Source organism: Acomys russatus, chromosome 7 (assembly GCF_903995435.1).
Source record: "Acomys russatus chromosome 7, mAcoRus1.1, whole genome shotgun sequence".
Classification (NCBI taxonomy): domain Eukaryota; kingdom Metazoa; phylum Chordata; class Mammalia; order Rodentia; family Muridae; genus Acomys; species Acomys russatus.
This window is the reverse complement of record NC_067143.1, coordinates 38,387,459-38,406,830: the sequence shown is the minus strand read 5'-3', so window position 1 is coordinate 38,406,830 and position 19,372 is coordinate 38,387,459. Positions and strand designations below refer to the sequence as shown.

The window sequence follows — 19,372 nt, the reverse complement described above, 5'->3', positions numbered from 1 at the left end:
TTTCAAGGAAGGCAGGTGGGCAGGACAGGGAGGGGTGCTGAAACTTGAGACTTTATAATGAAGGGCATTATCTTAGTTAGGGTTTCTATTGCTGTGAAGAGACACCATGACCACGGCAACTCTTAAAAAGGCAAACATTTAATTGCGGCTGGCTCACAGTTCAGAGGATTAGTCCATTATTGTCATAGCAGGAAACATGGTGGTATTCAGTCATCCATAGTGCTTGAGAAGGAGATGAGAGTTCTATGTCTTCATCCACAGGCAGCAGGAGACTCTCCCACTGTGATTTGAGTATAAGAGACAGTAAGACCCGCCCCCCACAGTGACACACTTCCCCCAACAAAGCGACACCTATTCCAACAGGCCACACTTCCTAATAGTGCCACTTCCTATGGGCCAAGCATTCACACACACGAGTCTATGAGGGTCATTCCTGTTCAAACCACCACAGCACTGTGCCAGATATGTTTATGTATGTTGTCTCACTGCGTCCTTGCTAGAGTCTGAGGGTGAGGGTTCCAGTTTCACAGAAAAGGAACTTAAGCTCACATTGCTGGGTGTGTGTGTGCAGTGAGGGCTGTTATAGGTGAGGTAAGGTCTCTGGGAATCCCCTAGACAAGTCAAACTGTGACTTGACAAACTTCAGTGAGGGGGTTGCAGGGAGGAAAGTCTTGCCTTCCCTGGTGAAGACTCAGTGAAAGCAGAAGCCATGTTACCAAACAGGAAATGCAGGCTTTTAGACAGCTGAAGGCACAGGGCTGACTAGGGATGGGGCCATGCTGTGGATCTGCTTACCCAACTCCCCTTTTCGGCAAATACTTCCTTGCTTTTGGGTCTGAGACTGAATCCAGAAGGCAAGTCAGAAACATGAGTGTGAGGGGATAGACATGTTACCTTCCTCTTGCAGACCCAGGCAAGGGGAACAGGTGTCCTGATGAATCTCTTGGGCTGCCTGATTGGGTGGGGCCACATGTCTTGGGCTGCCTGATTGGGTGGGGCCACATGTCTTGGGCTGCTTTGATTGGGTGGGGCCACATGTAGGTCAGGGAGCATTGCCAAGTAAGATAGCCAAGGGAGGAGGCAGGGTTTCTGCAGGGAAGGCTAGGCAAAGAGCCAAGGTATTCAAGAGAGCGCCTAGACACATATAAACAAATGTGCCTGCATGCGTGTGTGCGTGTGCCCACACTCCCTCTCTGTCTCTCTGTCTCTGTTTCTTTGTTCCTCAGTCCCCCCCCCTTTCTCAGATTCAGCACCCAACATCTTGAGCAATCTGCCCTGCCTTTGGCTTCCTTCCCTGTCCTCACCAGCAACATCACCCAGACTAACACAAAGGCCATTTTGTGATTGCTTTTTTGTCCTCTCACATGGCCAGCAACCCCTTCTATAATTTATTCACACAACCAACAGAACATTGTTGTGCAGGGAGTGAGATCACAAAGACAGATTCTAGCCTGACAGAAAACAGGAAGCAACTGACGTTTTTTTGCATCATTCTTAACACATCCTTGGCCACTCTTGGGCCTTTCTCAATGGATATTATTGCCTGTGGTTCCATTTTCAGCCCGTCAGCCCCTCTTTCCCTTTTCTCCCCCTCCCTCTTCTTCTTCATCTTTTCCTCCTACCTTGTTCCCCACTGTAGTTTTTTTTCTCTCTAGGGTGCCAAGATCCTTCTCAAGTAGACATGTATAGCATTATATTCATGTTTTCTATTTATTGTAACTGAAACCAACCCAATATCCTCAACCAAAATGACCTTCAAGATATTCGCCATGGCCTGGAGAGATGACTCAAGAGCACTGCTGCTCTTCTAAAGGATACAACCTTCATCCTCAGCACCTATAGAATGGCTAGTAACCGCCTGTAACTCCAGTTCCCGAGGATCCAACGCCTCCTTCTGGCCTCTGTGTGCACTGCACTCATACTGTCTCAAAATATGAGACCCTCCACGTTCAAGAAAACTATTTTGTCTTCTCTGCTGAATCTGTGTCTCTTACCCTCCCTGTCTTTCCTCCATTTCCCTTCATTTACCAAGTGCTAAGCCAGGAAACATTTGCCTGAGAAAATTTTGTTTAGAAATCAAATCAAGTTTAGGGTTGAATTTAAAGATCTGGTCCAAAGAAGATACAACATCAGAAGTGTTGACTAAAAGGTAAAATATGGGTGCTGAGGAGACAGCTTATCAGTAAAGGGCCTGCCTTCATGGATGAGGTCCTGAGCTCAGCCCTGGAACCCATGTCAAAAACAACAGCAAAGAGCCACCATGGGGAGGCAGAGGCCAGCAGATCCCCAGGGCTTGCTGCCAGGCATCCTCACCTAATTTGGGGGCACTCCAGACCAGGGAGAGAGCACCTCAAGAACAGGTAGGTAGCCCCTAAGGAACAACACCTTTAGTTTTACCTTTGGCCTCCACACCCATGTGCACATAGGCAGGAGCACACAAATGTACAGGTACCTATTCATGTGTGTGTGTGTGTGTGTGTGTGTGTGTGTGTGCGCGCGCGCGCGTGCGCGCGTGTGTACATATATTCATAGGAAAGAGAGAGAAGAAAGGTATATATATATTCATATATATGAATACTTCTCTACTCTAAAAAATTAAGTTAAAACATTTTCAAGATTTTTTTTTTCCAGGAAAATGAGTGTATTTAGAATGTATACTATTAACTGACACCATACAGATGTGATCATGTGAAAACGTGTTGGATCTAGCCAATAATATATGTATACATGTAAACAAGTGCACACGTGGATGCAGTGTAACATGAAGAAAGAACAGGAAAAGCTCAATATAAGGGAATGAGGCAGGAATGAATGCAGCAGGCAAGTGCTCCTGCTTCTGCCCATCATCTGAAAGAAGGCCTATAGCCTTGTCACCTGGCCTATCATGACATGACTCCTGAGTGAACAGGACTCGGGAGCCACCCCAGCACAGCAAAATGTTTCTCTTCCATATGCACATGTATCAGAAGCATTGTTTAGATGGGCCCTGGCTTTGCCTTTTCTTCTAGAGGGCACCATGCTTTGCTGCCTGGAAAAGTCTTCCTTTTGTTCTAGAACTAGATGCAAAGCATCTGTCTAGCAAGCCTTCTGTGCTACTGAGGCCCAACATGCCTGCTGCTACCTCTATGCTTCTGGCTCCTGAATCTCACTCAGGCTTTGTGGTAACTCTACCTAAGTAGTAGGTGGCTACTTGGTACCTGGTCCGGCTCCTCACAGGACTGTCTTAAGGAAGGTCCCAATGCAGCAGGCCTCTCCATGGAAAGAGAGAAAAAAAATCTGCAATGGATTGGTGGTGTCATCCTAGGTGCTACTGGAGCCAGAACGTGGGTGCTGACTAGGTACTAAGTACCTTGGGAATCCCGGTGTGCTGCTCAGTCATTGGCGTGCTATTCTAGTAGACAAGTAGTCTGGAGTTGACCTTCAACGCCTTATAAGCCAGTGTGCCGGTGCACGCCTTGTATCCATGCACTTGGATGCAGAAGCATTGGGTCATTCTTGACTACATAGGAAGTGTGAGGCTAGACTAGGGTACATAAGACCTTGCCCCAAACAGAAGAAAACAAAATTGGGGCTGGCTAGAAGGCTAGGTGGATAAAGGGGCTTGTTGCCAAGACTGAGGATCTGAGTTCAATCCTCATGTGGTAGAAGGAACAGAGGGACTCTTATACATTATCCTCTGATACTTGTGTGTGTGTTGCGAACACAATAAACAAATAAATAATGCAATTTTAAAACTTAAAACCAATGAAGCCAGCAATTGACATGCTTTTCTTCTGAGTAGTCCTAGGTCTTAACTTAAGCAACACTAAAGGGCAGTTTCTTTAGCTTCTGTGTGTATCCTCTTGGATCAGATAGTTGGCCAACATGCTATTGTAAGCAAGCTAGAGCCAGCACCTTTATTATCCTCACCGCTTACACCCATCACAGATTGCCAGTGGTGTTCAGTGTCGATGATGCATGTCCACACTGCAGGTTGTTGGAAGCCTTGGGATCCCTGGGACATCTACGAGGGGTTAGCTGCGCAGTCACTGCCCACTTGGGGGAAAGAACCCCTTCCCCATGGCTGTTGTGAATTTCCCCCCAGAGGTGTCTCAATATTCACTTTCAAGTCCTAATCAAAGAGTGCCTTGCCTTCTCACAGCTACCGTTTTTGACACGGTCTGGCTTCCTGTTTACACCACAGGAAACCAGAGAGCTGCTGCCACTGCTGCCGCAGGAAGACACTGCAGGGAGAGCCCCCTGCGCCGCTGCCTGCTGCCCAGGACCTGCAGCCAGCACGCAGACTTCATCCTTCACAGAGGGAGAGACAAGGAGGAGTGCCAGGCCAGGTGAGACACCATGGGGGATCTTCCAGATGGAATAGATTTCTGGGGAAAGTTCTACGGATCAAGTTGGAGCTAGAGTTTGGTCTGGGGTCAGTGTTTTTCATGGACACAGTGGACACAGCCAGGGACTGGGATTGAGGGACAGTGTGGTGTCCAGGGCCCTGGGGCAGAAGGACAGTGGAAGTGCTCTTTGGACTAATAGATACATTTCCTGGTGGAAGCAATGATTCCGGGATGGCGGTGGTGGTAATGCAGGCATTCCTGAGGTCTATATGGGGAATATATCCAAAGATTATAGCTAACACAGCTACCTTGAACAGCTGTGTTACATGGGTGTCAGGAAGACTGCGCACTCTATTCATCATGAACGAATTTGAGAGTGCAGTGTGGGAAAGCCTCAGCAGTGCTTGCTGATGGCCACCATGTCGGGGAGGTGGATAGCAATGGTAGGTCCAAGTGGTACACCTGTAATAAATACAATGCCAGATCTTGGGCATTTAGTGGCTTACTAGAAAGAACAGAGGATCCTGGGTTCACCCATCATTAGATGTGACTCTGGGCAATTTGTGTTGCTTTTGTGGGCTCGTTCACTGGTCGGCAAGTATCAAAGGCTATATAGAATCTCAACATGCGGTTCACTGCAGCCAGCAAGTGAAGGGTAGATTTGTGAGGCTGTGCTTGGCGCTAGGGATGAGAAAGGAAGGGATGCTACAGACTGGTTCCCACCCTGAGGAGCTCCCAGTGTGACAGAGGAGTAAAATAGGGAGGTGACAAGCTATAGTCCCCAAGCACATGAAGACCTCTGGAGAGTTAAGGACATTATGAATGGAATGATCTAGACATCTCACCCAGAGACGGTGCCCCACCAAGGGAGACTCCACCTCTCCACCCTCCCTTCTCTTACTCATCTTATTGAGGACACACCCTAGTTTGCAGAGGACCTGCCTGTAAAACCTTGGACTCTTAACTTTTACCATATCAGCCCCTTATGGCTAAATGATTTGTAAATGCGGAATTGGGCCGAGATGGCCAGGCTTTACGTGTTGACTTCCTGGAGTCACTAAGTTACCCAAGCAGGCCTTCATGATCATGCATGACTCCTCTCTGGTGTCACCAACTACAGTGTTCTGCTTCCCTTGAGGCTGAGTACTGTGACAAGGCATAGAAGGAAGCAGTGTTTCTCAGGCAAGGGTGCATTCTCATGTGAACACTCTCCGAGAAACATGCGGTCCAAGCAGCCTCGTCTTAAGCAGAGAAGGAAGATGCATTGTTAAACACAGAGGACGTCCCAGTGGCTTCCCTCTTGACTGCTAGGACTCACGTGGCAACCTTCCCTGTTCCTAGGGAAGGGAGTTGAGTGTAGAGTCTCCCTAACCTGTGCAGATGAATGTCGGTTTAATGTTTCCTTATTCTGAGAAAGCTGTTGCCATGCTGTCCCTTGGGCATGGAAGGCTGAGAACATCATGGGTATAAAGTGGATGATGCAGTAAAACATCTTGTGGGGCGCACTATATCCCCATTTCCCAGGCTACCTATAGCGCAGGTACGTCAACTCAGAACTGAGGAGTGGACCCCCTCAGTCCAATGTGTAGCCAAAGTCCAAATTCCACGCCACAGCTTTTCTCTACCTGGAAGTTTAATCAATTCCTTTGATTGAGACCAACTCATTTTTTTTTTTTTTCCAAGCAAGCTGGTCAACAACGTGTGGGCAAAGTATCACACTCCCATGACTCTGTGACTTCAGGAAAGGCAGGTATAGAGGTGTGTTACACGATATACCTATGGAATGAGTGGGCATCGGTAGGCTGTTGTCACCTCATCCAGTGGGCACACTCAGTCTTCTTGCTTTTGAATGACGTAGATAGTCTGAGGCAAATATGGTGACCAACATGAGACTTGTAGAGGGAAAGTTTAAAAGGCGAAAGAATTACCTTTGCTTTGCACTTATTGTAAGTTACCTGTGCCGTTACTTTAGACAGTGGAGAGGACATTTGAGTGGGTAGTCAGGCGCCATGGGCTCTTGCCTGACTCTGAGTACTAGAGCCCTCTGTTGTCAAATGACAGAGCAGGTATTTCCCAAGAACACATGTAGTTCTAGGATGCTAAGATGGTAGATGGCACTCTCTGTCTTCTGCCTGTTGCCACTCCAGTGAGGTGACAGCCCTTGGAGCCAGCGCCCACCATAGTCACTGTTCCTGCTCCGGAGCTCTTCTGCACTGTAACTTGAATTTAGGAAAAAAAAAAAATCCCCAGTAGAATGTAATGCTCAGTTCTGGCTTTGTTTCTGCCCGCCAGCGAGTCCAGCATCCCCCGTAAAACACCCGCTGCTGAAGAGGCAGGCGCGCATGGACTATAGCTTAGATACCACCACTGAAGACCCTTGGGTTCGAATTTCCGACTGCATCAAAAACTTATTTAGCCCTATCATGAGTGAGAACCATAGCCACGTGCCACTACAGCCCAACACCAGCCTTGGTGAAGAGGATGGGACACAAGGCCACCCAGAGGGGGTCTTGTCAAAAATCGACACTGCCAATGGCGCTCCCAGAGTTTACAAGCCAGCAGATGGCAGCACTGTGAAGAAGGGGCCCCCAGTGGCCCCAAAGCCTGCGTGGTTTCGCCAGAGCTTGAAAGGTCTGAGGAATCGTGTCCCAGATCCCAGAAGACTCCCAGAAGTAGCCTCAGCCGCTCAGCCAACCCCCGCTTCCAGGGAACCCCCAGGGCCACACTCTCAGGCCTCCTCTTCAATCAGGCAGAGAATCAGCTCCTTCGAAAACTTTGGCTCCTCACAGTTGCCAGACAGGAGAGTTCAGAGGCTAAGCCTGCAGCCCAGCACCAGCGAGATCACAAAACTTCCAGGAAAGCAAGACGGAGGAGGACAGATTTCTGGTCTTCTGGGCGGAGGAGCTACAGTCTCCGCTAAGCACAGGCAGGCAGAGCTAGAGCCTATGCCCACAGCCTTCCCTAACGCCTCAGAAGTCAGGGACCCAGGTATGTCTGAGTCTCCTCCCCCAGGTCAGCAACCCAGCCCCAAAGCGCTGTCTCCAGACCCTCTCCTGAGACTACTGACTGCACAGACTGAGGACTCTCAGGGCCCAGGCCCCAAGATGCCAAGTCAGCGGGCACGGAGCTTCCCCCTGACCAGGACACAGTCCTGTGAGACAAAGCTGCTGGATGAAAAGGCAAGTAAACTCTACTCCATCAGCAGCCAGCTGTCATCGGCTGTCATGAAGTCCCTACTGTGCCTCCCATCTTCAGTCTCCTGTGGCCAGATCAGCTGCATCTCCAAGGACAGGGCATCCCCAAAGCCACCTTGCAACAACACAGCCGCAGAGGGTCTTGGTGAAGCCGCGGCCATCGATACAGGGTTCTCCCTGAAGTGAGTATCTGTACCCTGCTTGCTGTCCACAGTCCCCACTCTTCTATTTTACATTATACAACAGTTAAGCATTTCTCAGATATACTAGATAAAAAAATTATTTCATCTCATGTGAGTGTGTGTGTGTGTGTGTGTGTGTGTGTGTGTGTGTGTGTGTGCACTCACGCGCATTGTAGCTCTGTCTTCCCTTGTAAGGAGTAGTTTAGACAACAGCTCACCTTGGCTGAGATGAGAAGAGGGGGGCATGGCCAGGCCCCCAGTAAACTGCCCACAAAGACACATGAGGCCAATGGATATCTAAAAGATCCTCTCTCAAATTAAGGAGCTCCAGGTGAGGCCAGGAGACTCTGCAACAAGGACCCGGGCAGCAGAGTAAGATATTTGGTTCTGTTTCAGGTGCACCCTGCCTAACTATGAACAGAGTCCAGGCCTGCGCACCCTGCCCCCTCCTTAGTTGGGGTTAGAAGGTGGGGAGACCTGCTTCCCAGAGGTGTGGGTTCATAGGGGGATCTGAGGTCTTCTGCTGCAGGCCTGGGTCTGGGTCTTCCCTCTTGAACCAGCTGTGACTTATTTACTATTTATGCTGCTGAGGATGGAGCTCTCCTATCAAACAGCAGAGCTCCTGAAGAGCAGAGCCCTTTGCAGGAGGCAGTAGCTCGAGAATCTTGCTTTTCACACTGGGTTGTCTCTGCTTGTGAAAAGCCTTTCAGAGCTGAGAGAATATTCAGAGGGGCTCACCGAGCCCAGGGAGACCGAGGACAAGGACCACTGTTCTTCTCAGCCTGGCCAGTCAGTTATCTCCCTCCTGAGCTCAGAGGAACTGAAACAACTCATCGAGGAAGTGAGAGTTCTGGATGAGGCGACACTGAAGGTAGGTTTCCTGTGCGCTTATCTGCAGTGACGAGGGCTGTTTGGTCATCTTAGCTGGGCTAGAGGGGGAAGGAGCTAAAGAAATTTATGAGTCTTAGGGCTTATCACGGTCCAAGTTTTGTCCCGTCTATGATAGAAGGACACCATGTCACTTGACACAGTAAATGGTAACACCTGATCTTAGCTGGGATGGGGGGGGGGGGGAAGAGAGAGAGAGAGAGAGTGTGTGTGTCTGTGGTGGGGGTGGGGTATGGCCAGACCCCTTGTCCTGGCATCTTTTGTTATTTTATGAGTGAGAAGGGAGATTCTTGGTCACACAGCCAGGGAGCTCTGTCTCTAAGCTTAAGCCCAATGGTGTGTCAACATCCCATGAGCTAGCATGAGTATCCAGAGAGCGGCTGCATGACACTGCCAGTGGGAAATAGTATAGGCCAGCAAGTTCTCACCTTGAGGTATCCCTTTTTTCTGCTGTATACCTCAAGGTGAGCTCAGGAGGGCCTGTGTGCCTCAGCCACACCATTCTGAAAGCCGCACTTCCCACGTACTTGCTGCTCACAGCCAATGATGTGTAGAGAGGAAGCGGCTAGCCAGAGCTGGAGTTAGTAGTCAGGAGGCAGGCTCATGGAGCTCACTTCCTGGAAGATTCTTAGGGTCCATCCCCTATTCCTGCGTTGGGATAATGAAGCCTGGGAAAGCAGGACACTCCTTTTCTAGTGGGAGTCACAGCTGTCCTTCCAAGATCAAAGGTGTGGTGGTTAATTCTGTGGAGCCCAAGATGCCTCTGAGCTGTAGTTTCTCCCCTGAGGTGCTCACTAGTCACTTGTAGCCAGCAGGGACCATCTTACCCCAGGACCTGATTCAATGCAAATAATACAACAAAAGTAAAACTTCAAGTTCAGAGCGGCCTCTCTAAAGTGTTGGGAGAAGATTTTGTTTCTAGTATGGCAAATCACCCACAGGGCCAAAACCAAAACAAACCCAACCCCCCCAAAAAACCAACCCTCATAAAAAACAAAACCCCCAAGTAAGCAAACAAACAAACAAACCAAGCCAAACAACAACACACACCCATACCCACAAATACAACTTCAAATAATCCCAAAGTTGTGGGCCAGTGTGGGACAATGGGTCCTTTCCACTCATGTGCCTCTTCTGACATGGGAGTCAGGGGCTCTGGTATCCCACAACCAAGGTGCTGCTTGGTCATGTTTTTATTTCCTACTGCCACTTACAAGGTGGTGGCCCAAGAGCTATGGGCCTGAAAATAACATTTACTCAGTCTTTTAAAGTCATTGGTCTACAAAGTGAGTCCAGGATGGCCAACCCTGTCTCAAAAAAAAAAAAAAAAAAAAAAAAAAAAAGTCATTGGATGTCCTAAGTCCTAGTATTTGGTATTTCTAGGAACGTGCCAGTAGCACCAGGATTGCCTTCCTCTGAGGTAGCCAACCCTAGTACACAGGTGTGTGTGTGTGTGTGTGTGTGTATACATACATTTGTATATGCATGTATAATAGAGCAAGATGCCAGCTGGGACCTGTACTGCTGCTGTGCTTGTAGAATAGGAGAGCTCAGCACTTGTGAAACAGCACTGGCCTCTGAGAATTTGACCTAAGTCCCACCACCTGCCCTTGTCGCATGATGCCACTGTAAAGGAGCATCTTCCAGCCTGCAGGGCTCTCTAGCTGCCTTTGCAATGTGCAGCCCGGTCTGTGGGAGGTGACTATGAAAGGGTGAGTAGGAGAGGAAAAGCGCTGGGCTTGCTGGCTTACATACATTTGTTTACCCTCCCAAGCTCCCTGTAATTTCTGCGTGAGGAAACTGAAGTCTGAGGCGGTGGTAGTACTGGCCCAGCTGGTGTTTAATAAAAACAAACCGGGGTGGTGTTAAAGCATGTGCTAAATTGTTCGCGCTGCTGCAGTACGGCGTTTGTGAATGTATGCATTTCCACCCACAGCAATTAGACAGCATTCACGTCACCATCTTACACAAGGAAGAAGGCGCTGGGCTTGGCTTCAGCTTGGCAGGAGGGGCGGACCTAGAAAACAAGGTGATCACGGTGAGTGGCCCTGGGATGGGCATGTCAGAGTCAGGGTGGGTTGCTGGGGGTGAGAAGAGTAGTGTGTAAGCGATGTTGTGCTGGGGAACACCAGGCCACTGGGCAGGGGTCAGGACAGGAGTTTTAAAGGACAGTCACTGGGTCCGTCCTTCTCAGGCACACTGTGGGCTCCTATCTGATCCATACTTAAGGTCTCTGTGCACCCCAAACAGGCCCAGTACACCAAAACAAACACTGAACACACATGGAGCATCAAAAATGCTGTGCATATGTGTGAATGCATGTGAACACATGTACACATGTGTGTGCATACATGTTCTACACCAGACCATCTGAATGGGATGTTTGCACGGTTTAAAGCCCTAATCCCCATATGTTTGAAAATATGTGGAGGATACATTAAACATGGAGGCCAGAATCAGGGAAGTATCTCAGTCAATGAAACACTTGCCTTGCAAGCATGGGAAAACTCAGTTTGATACCCAGAACTCATGTTAGAGGAAAGGTGGGCGTGGAAGTGCATCTGTAATTCCAGAGCTGGGCACGCAGAGACAGATTGATTCCCAGAGCTTGCTGGTCAGCCAGTCTAGCCTTACTGGGCAAGTTCCAGGCTAGTGAGAGACCCTGTCTTAAGCAAAACATGCCGAGCTTGTCCTATGGCCTCCACATGTATGTGCATATACATGATCCTGCAAACACACACATATGTACAAACACATGTATGTGCACACATGCCCATGAATTGGCATCAGCTTTGGTACAGTATCATATACTTTACTTTGGAAATGTAGCTCATGATGGTTGCCAGTATTAGGTACAGTTTATGGCTATGGGGCAATTTTTAGAAACCTCTAACCAGGACCTTGGGCCTTCCCACACTATGTATAAAGGAATGCACAGGAGGAGAACTCATGGAAAGGAGGGGGCTACTTGCTTTTGTCCACTTGTAGAATGAGTATGATCAAGTGGACAGTTTTGAAGTGGACATGTTGGTTGGCTGAACTCAGTGGGATCCAGCCAAGGGGCATAATGATTACAGTGCTGTGCCCAGGATACACACACCACACTGTTCACCCAGAGTCTGCAGAGCTTGTAGCCCAGCCTCCTGTTCTGCAGGGCCTAGAGTCTTGGCTAGGGTGAGGGAGGGCAGCAGGCCTGTATTCTAGGCATCTCTGCCTGTGAACCCCTAGTCAGTTCCTGCCTAGTTGATCTTACAAGCAAGAGCTACTGTTCTCAGCCCGCAGCTTCAGGTCACCAGCTGCTGATCCAGATGGTTTCTGACCCTCTCACTTCATGATCCAGGCTTTGTGTAGCATGGGATCTAGGGACCAAACTTGGGTGTGATGGTAGACGCTTTTACCCACCGAGCTGTCTTTCTGGCCATAAGATTGCCTGTTTTTGTTTGTTTGTTTTTAAAATTCTAAATATCATTCAGAAATGGGAAAGAGGCAAGCTAAAGAATGGAGGTGTCTAGGAAGCCTTAGGATAGTGTCCCTCAAGTACTTCCTGCAGAAAACGGGACCCGAGTGTCTCTCCAGAAGGGCTAAGCTCTCCTGAAATGCATCTGGGGAGTCACCATGTTATTACACTGCTTACTCAGAGGGCCAAGATGAAAACTGGCATTGTAGAGTTGCTAGTATCTTTTAAAAAAATGATCTATATATATGTGCACATGTGCACGTGTATGTATATATATGTGTGTGCATATATGTGTGTGTGTGTGTGTATATATATATATTCCTTCTTATATGTATCAAAAACTCATACTGAACAATGAGCCTTGGGTTACAAAAACAAATTTATTTTTGTACCTGTCCAACATGCCTTTGTCAATCAGCTGATCAAACACACATACAAGTGCTAGGTTGTTGGCATCCTTAAACAATGAACGTTTGTGGAGCATCTGTTTAGCCTGGTATCCCCAGATTGTTTTGATCTTAGAAACCTATTCTTATAAATACCCATCATAAGGCATAGACTCGGGTTTGCCAGGAAACCATTCTCACAAATGCAGTCTAGGGCAGGTAAGGCAGCAGATGTTCCCTGGGTTGGATGGGGCTGTAGCGTCAGTCAAGGGCATCGCGTGGGGAAGAGTGCTAAGTACCCACCAGCCACCCCTATTGGTGAGCTCTGCCCTGAGTAGAGAAGGAAAAAGAGGAATGCAGGCCCAGGCCTGAGATAGAGTCAGACTATGCTGTCTTTGGCCTAAACATCTCTGGGGCGCGGAGGCCTCTGCCAGCACTGCCAGCACAAATGGAGCTCTGAAATGGGTAGTTTGTGGGTCCTAACACCTTTGCCTTGCTCAGGTTCACAGGGTGTTTCCAAATGGGCTGGCTTCTCAGGAAGGCACAATTCAGAAAGGCAATGAGGTCCTTTCCATCAACGGCAAATCTCTCAAGGGGGCTACTCACAACGACGCCCTAGCTATCCTCCGCCAAGCTCGGGACCCAAAGCAAGCTGTGATTGTCACCAGGAGGGCAAACGTGGAGACCTCTCATGCCCTGAACTCCTCTACTGATTCCGCGGCATCAGCTTCGGCAGCCAGTGACATTTCTGTAGACTCTAGTAAGTGTTCCCAGTGCAGTGGGGGTAGGGGCTGGTGTGGGAGGGGCCCCTTGGGAGCCACATTCTGTCTTTATGCATTTAGATCCATGCTTGGTGGCACTGGGAAGTAATGTGTGGTCCCAACATCACACCTTCCCGGCATGCCTGGTGTGCTGCAGTAATGTAAGCCCATGTTTCTGTGTGTGCACGTGTACGTGTGCACGTGTGGTTAAGCAGTCAGCATTAGCTTGGGCAGCTGGGCCAGGGATAATGGCTGACCACTGACCAAGCCCATTTGCTTTCCTCTGCAGTGGAGGCCACTGTCTGCACGGTGACGCTGGAGAAGACCTCTGCAGGGCTGGGCTTCAGCCTGGAGGGAGGAAAGGGCTCCCTGCACGGAGATAAGCCTCTTACCATCAACAGGATTTTCAAAGGTGGGATTTTCCTTTTTTCAATCTTCTTTCTCTATATACTTTCCAGTTGTGGCCATCTAGCAAACACCCAAACCCAGAACCCTGGGAACTTTCTAGACTACGGTGGTTTCCCACACCCTTTTGAGTCATGTGATGATGCCTATGTGCTCAGTTCTGCTTTTGTGACTTTGGGCCTTTTCTCAGCCATGATTTTACTTCTCTTTTTGTTGGGTCCTCTCCCATGACTGAGCCCTGGGCTCCGCCCAGCTTGGCAAGACCAAGGTTACTAAGAGGCAAGTTAGGCCCTGGCTTGAGGGACAGAGTTGAGAGGCACCGAAAGATACATTGAGAAAGATCAGTATAATTTCCGTGCAATGTACTTAACAATTATACAACTGTGATAGCACTGAGCCTAAGGCAGGGCAACCAGGAGTTCAAGGTCACCCTTGGCTACAAGGTGAATAAAAGGTCAACCTGGTTTATATAAATCTGTCTCAAACAAACTAGATAATCCATGATGCATAGGATGCCAATGTTTTGAGTAAAGCCAGAGGCTGGTACTTGTCTGACAGCCCGGCTAGATTTACCCTAGTCTTGGATGCATTGATTCTTGTGTTTATCTTCCATTTGTTGTCTTATTCATTATGGACTGGGCTGCCAGACGACTTGACGTGCGGATCAGCTGGGTATAGATTTTCCTGAGAAAATGCTGAATGTCTTAAGCTACCATGCAAATCTTCCTGCAACTCCTTGCCGCTTCCTAGTTGGAAGCCTTGGGCAAGGGACCAGGCATGTGGATAAAGGAGCACTGGTCAAAAGCCAGCTTCAAGACCTAGGTTCTAAGGTCAATTTTGCCGTGTACAGTAGCACGACCTTGGGCAAGTCACTTCGCTATTCTGAGCCTATGTACAGCACATGGGAATGAGCTTCCAGCTACAGGCAGATGTGGTACCAGAGGATGTGGATCACAGAGCTTGTAAGTCAGAGTTCAAACCTAGACCCTACGACTAGCCACTTTCAAGCTTTGAGTGAGGTTATCCATCTTCGGTTTTCATGATTGTGAAAAGGGAGTCCATTGGTACGTACCCACAAGGGATACTGCCATGAGTACAGAACACAAGCACAATGCCTGCTGTGGTACTTGCTCAATATTCCTCACTATATTTTCATTATTATTCTATTTTTCACAATCATATTATTATAGTGTTATTATATAATTAATTATAATAATTATTACATAATATAAAACACATTACGTATTCTGTAATAATGTAACTATAAATTATATACTTATAAATATAAATTATAAAAATTTTAAATATAAATTCTATAATGATATAATTATAAATTATAAATAGATAATTGATTATTATGTATATTAAAAATAATGTCATTATTATCATACTGTTATTCACAATTGGTACAGGCCAGGGTGTCAGATAAATGGAAGGGGGCATTTCTTGAATATAAACAATAAAAGAAGACATTATAGTTTCTTTCTCATTTTTGTTTTTGTTATTTTTTTGTTTTTGTTTTTGTTTTTGGTTTGGTTTGGTTTTTTCGAGACAGGGTTTCTCTGTGTAGCCTTGGCTGTTCTGAGCTCACTTTGTAGACCAGGCTGGCCTCGAACTCATAGAGATCCACCTGCCTCTGCCTCCCCAAGTGCTGGGACTATAGGCAAGTGCCACCATGCCTGGCTACTTTGTAGTTCTTGTATACATCTTTGAATGGGTGACATGCAGGGTTATGTTTCTCTGGGTGGACACAGAGTTCTTCCGAGGATGTTTAAAGCCAAAAGCCCTGTCAAGATTGCTTCATGAGTGTCTCACCATCTCACACTCCTTCCAGCACAATGTTGATGATGTTATCAGAAACAAGGAGTCAGTATGAAGTGGGATAAGGATGGGGAGGGCCTGGAGAGCAAGGGTTCTCCAGGAATTGTGTAAGTCTCTAACCAGGCTCTGGCTTGGGGCTGCCTGTCATCTCCTCACTTAAAAACATCATGGATTGTGCACTGCAGCTTTTTATGTCCCAGAAAGAGCTGAGCCTGGTGTCTGAGCTCTGAGCTACCATTCTATGAAATGCTTCACTTTAGAACCACTGGCAAGCTCCCAACAATGGGTATGCTATACACTTCTGAGCTTTCTCGTTTCCTCAGAAAGCACCTTTTGTTGCTCCTGCTTCCTAAGGAAGCCCAAGATCACCTGTCATCTCTTTCTTTACAGGGACAGAACAGAGTGAGACAGTCCAGCCAGGAGATGAAATCCTGCAGCTCGCAGGCACTGCTGTGCAAGGTCTTTCACGGTTCGAAGCTTGGAATGTCATCAAGGCATTACCTGATGGACCTGTCACTATAGTCATCAGAAGGAAAGGCCTGCCATGCAAGCCAACACCAGCTTCTGCAGACTCCTAGACAGGGTGCCAGTGCTAAGACAAGGCAGAAGCATGAAGCTCCCATAACTGCTGATTCTCAGGGTCTCTGCTGCCCACCTCACCCAGGCTGAGGAAAGCCCAGGTGTGCTTCTGGTAGCTGCTGCTCAGGTTTGGACCTTCTAGGATACTGCCCATCAAGAGGGTTGTTGTAAATGTCAGGACAGAGTCACACAGAGGTGGCTGATACAAATTGTAGACTGTATATAGACTGCTTAGTGATAATATTCTGGTGCCATAATAAAATGGATGTATCGCAGTTTGCCATGAAACCAATATCCTGCCTTGAAAATGACCCAGAGACTATGAAAGCTACCCCATGGTAGCAATTTTTCTTCTCTCATGAATCTGCAGGATAGGCAGGATTCTTGGAGGACAGCTCCCTTTGGCCCCTCAGCTTCAACTAGAGCAACTCAAGGCTGGGCCTGGGTCCTATGAATGGGCATTGCTTGTGCCTCTGGGGTCTGATGCTAGGTGATGACTGGGAAGTCTCTTCATGACCAGTACATCTCAACATGATGCCGGGATGACTGGTGCACATCCCAGGCATACAACGGCCAGGTAGGAGCTGTGCCTTTTGAATGTTCTGCCTCTGAAGATGACTCATAGCATTGTTTCCACTGTTTTCCCACTGAGAGCAAGCAGAAACCTGCCTGGGTTTAAGGAAAGGAGATAGGCTGTTAGGATCATTTCCGTAAGATGCAGCCTGGCATGACACTTAAAGGACTGTTTTAGGTTGGACTCGGAAGTCATCCTAGAAAGGGTGGAGCCAGAAGATGGAGAAGTGCAGTTGTGCATTAAGGTGTGGGATGGGTGTCTATAAGATGAACCAGCAATGAATATTGTAGGGCCAGAGAGCTGTGGTACTGGGGTCGGGGAGGGGGCAGCTGGCTCAGAGCAATAGTGGAGTGGAGACGTGTCTAAACCCCAGAAATCTCATCCTGAGATTGGCAGGAGTAGGACCGGTCCCAGGCCTGATTGTCCTAGTGCATGTAGTCCTGTGCCCCGACCCTTGCCCCTGGGAGGTCACATAGCCTGGTAGCCAGGTTAAACTTCCCTTCACCTTATAGCATGGCCAGTAACACCTGGAATTCCTCCTCATGTGAATGAGTCATCCTCAGGACCCTGGACCCAGCCAATGATGTACAGTCATGCCTAAAGCCCCTACCCATCACCGAAAGGTTTAAGTAGCCTTTGTTTTCCCCCAATTAAGCCGTCTCACTGAAGCTGTCTCCCACAAAGTCAGTTTCTGGATGCGCTCATAGCTGCCTGAGGTCTCTTTCACCCCAGGCCATTCCTGGCCCCTCCCCTCATTTCCCACTTTAGGATGCACCAGTGTGGTCACTGGCAGATGGTGCCATAAAAGGCAGGGAAACAGTACAAATGGCAGCTGATGCCTAATATGGGGCTCAGAGACTGCCAGGAAGCACAGGAGGAAGGTGAGTGATGCCCTTAGAAAAGACAGCAATCAGCACCCCCATCTGGCCTCCCCAAGTTGAGGGCTGGAAGTCTGGTTTTTCCTTCTTTCTCTTACTTTCAGTTTATGCTGCACAAGGGACTGGGTTCAATGAGGAAGCAGCTGAGACCTTCTGGGCAAGGCTATACCTTTGAGATTGATAGAAGACCCCCAGCCCTCTGCTTGGACCCCAACAGCCTGCTTGGGTGTTGTCCATAGGCCCTATCTCTTTTCTTCTTTAAGAAAAATCTGGTAACACACCCTTCACTTAAAAACCACTAGGGTGGCCACTGGCTCTCTGACATTTGTGGATTCTGGGAAATCCCCCCACAGAGCTATATGGCCCCGGGGAAAGTTTCCTTCTGACCATGGCATTTCCAAACCTTTTCTATCGTGGGAAACTCTTCATCTCATCAAAAGCAATGGGCTTTTCAGCCAGGGAAGCCAGCAGGCAGCCCAGGCAGCATGATATCATGAGTAGGTACACCAGCGCAATTTGTTCCAGCCTAGAACAAATTCACCCTACCCTCTGGCTCACAAGAGCCTGCCTCTTCCCTGATTTTCCTCTGCCAAAATCTCGAAAAGACTCTCTCTGCCTTTACTCTTAAAACTAAAACAATCTTAAAAAATAAAATAAAATCCTCCACTCTGTAGCCAGAGACTTCTTTTTTTAAAAACACCAGTTTGGAGGACATGGCTTTTGAGCGCAGGCTCGCCTGTCAAGGCCTCAAAGGTGATAGATGAGCTGTGGACACTAAGATACTAGCACAGCCTCCCATCAGGCTGCTTCCATTGCCCAGGCCTTTGCAGCAGCAATAAAAAATAAAAGGTGCTTGCTTCAAATGTGGCAAAAAGGGACACCGGAAAGCAAAGACCCTAAGGGGGCCTCCTCCACCGGAAATGCTACCAACCCCACGACAGTCTGTCCCAATGCTGTAGGAGGCCTGTTGAAAGAGAGATTGCTTCTCCTATTATGACAAAGATGGCAAGCTACTGGAGCCTTTAAATTTACAACAGGGCAGCCCTCGGCCCTGACAATAAGAGGAAAACTACTCCAATGGAGGCTTTCTGGGTCTCCAGCATCTCAGAAGGCTCCCACCCAAAGATAACCATGAAAACATGTGGCAAACCATTCAAATGCCTCATTGATACTGGAGCAGATGAAATAATTTTAAGACAACAAGAGGTCCTACAAGACTGGGAACTAATTCCCAGGTCTCAGCTAGTTAGCAAAGGAGGCTGCTCCCATGCCTCTACCACTAAACAAGCCTACAAATCAGGGACCCTGACGGGTCTACAGGCATGACATAACCTCGTGTGGGTCACTTCACCACCAGTCTTCTAGAAAGAGATATCCTGGAGGCTCTGGAAGCTACTTCCACTAGTCATCCAAAACAAAATTACAATATGGTAAATGATTGTACCCATAATAATAATTATACTCATAAAAACTTTAAAAACCCTCCCCTGGGTTACCTTCAGTTCTAAAGGCTGCTGTTAAGTATAATACTCGCTGCCTCAACTGCCTCTCAGATGAGCTTATATGGGTTAAACAGTGGCCACTGTCAAGGAAGAAATTTGAAGTGCTCACACAGTTAATAAAAGAACAACCCCAGGTTTACCATATCCATCCTTCCTGCAGCCCACGGCATAACCCTGTGTTCACTGTAAAAAGGAGCTCATATAGATGAACACTGCTACAAGGTTTAAGGGTCATTAATGAAACCATGCCCCAGAGGGGACCACCTCTCTTCCCTGCCATTCCTGCCAGCATCCCTCGCTTAGCGATAGATACTAAAGACTGCTTTTTCTCTGTTCCTGTCCATCCATGGGATTGCCAATGCTTTGCCTTCTTAGTAACCACCATTACAAAACTCTGGGCCAAACTTACCATATGAG

The 19,372-nt window shown here is 48.0% G+C and overlaps 1 protein-coding gene and 1 non-coding gene across 3 annotated transcripts in view; one reads left to right on the top strand and one right to left on the bottom strand.

The window, feature by feature from the left end:
• The window catches only part of Il16 (interleukin 16), an 89,930-nt gene extending 73,634 nt beyond the window's left edge, over nucleotides 1–16,296 (top strand). For both annotated transcript variants that reach the window (XM_051148853.1, XM_051148854.1), the window contains 7 exons: nucleotides 4,184–4,328; nucleotides 6,621–7,704; nucleotides 8,407–8,575; nucleotides 10,529–10,630; nucleotides 12,937–13,195; nucleotides 13,486–13,608; nucleotides 15,813–16,296. In XM_051148853.1, the coding sequence (XP_051004810.1) occupies nucleotides 4,184–4,328; nucleotides 6,621–7,704; nucleotides 8,407–8,575; nucleotides 10,529–10,630; nucleotides 12,937–13,195; nucleotides 13,486–13,608; nucleotides 15,813–16,000 (2,070 nt within the window). In that variant the 3' untranslated portion in view covers nucleotides 16,001–16,296. The remainder of the gene's footprint in view (nucleotides 1–4,183; nucleotides 4,329–6,620; nucleotides 7,705–8,406; nucleotides 8,576–10,528; nucleotides 10,631–12,936; nucleotides 13,196–13,485; nucleotides 13,609–15,812) is intronic.
• On the bottom strand, nucleotides 12,364–12,492 carry LOC127192524 (small nucleolar RNA SNORA40). Its single transcript, XR_007830996.1, has one exon. It is a non-coding gene; the product is annotated as a small nucleolar RNA SNORA40 (small nucleolar RNA).
• Nucleotides 16,297–19,372: the final 3,076 nt, after the last annotated feature.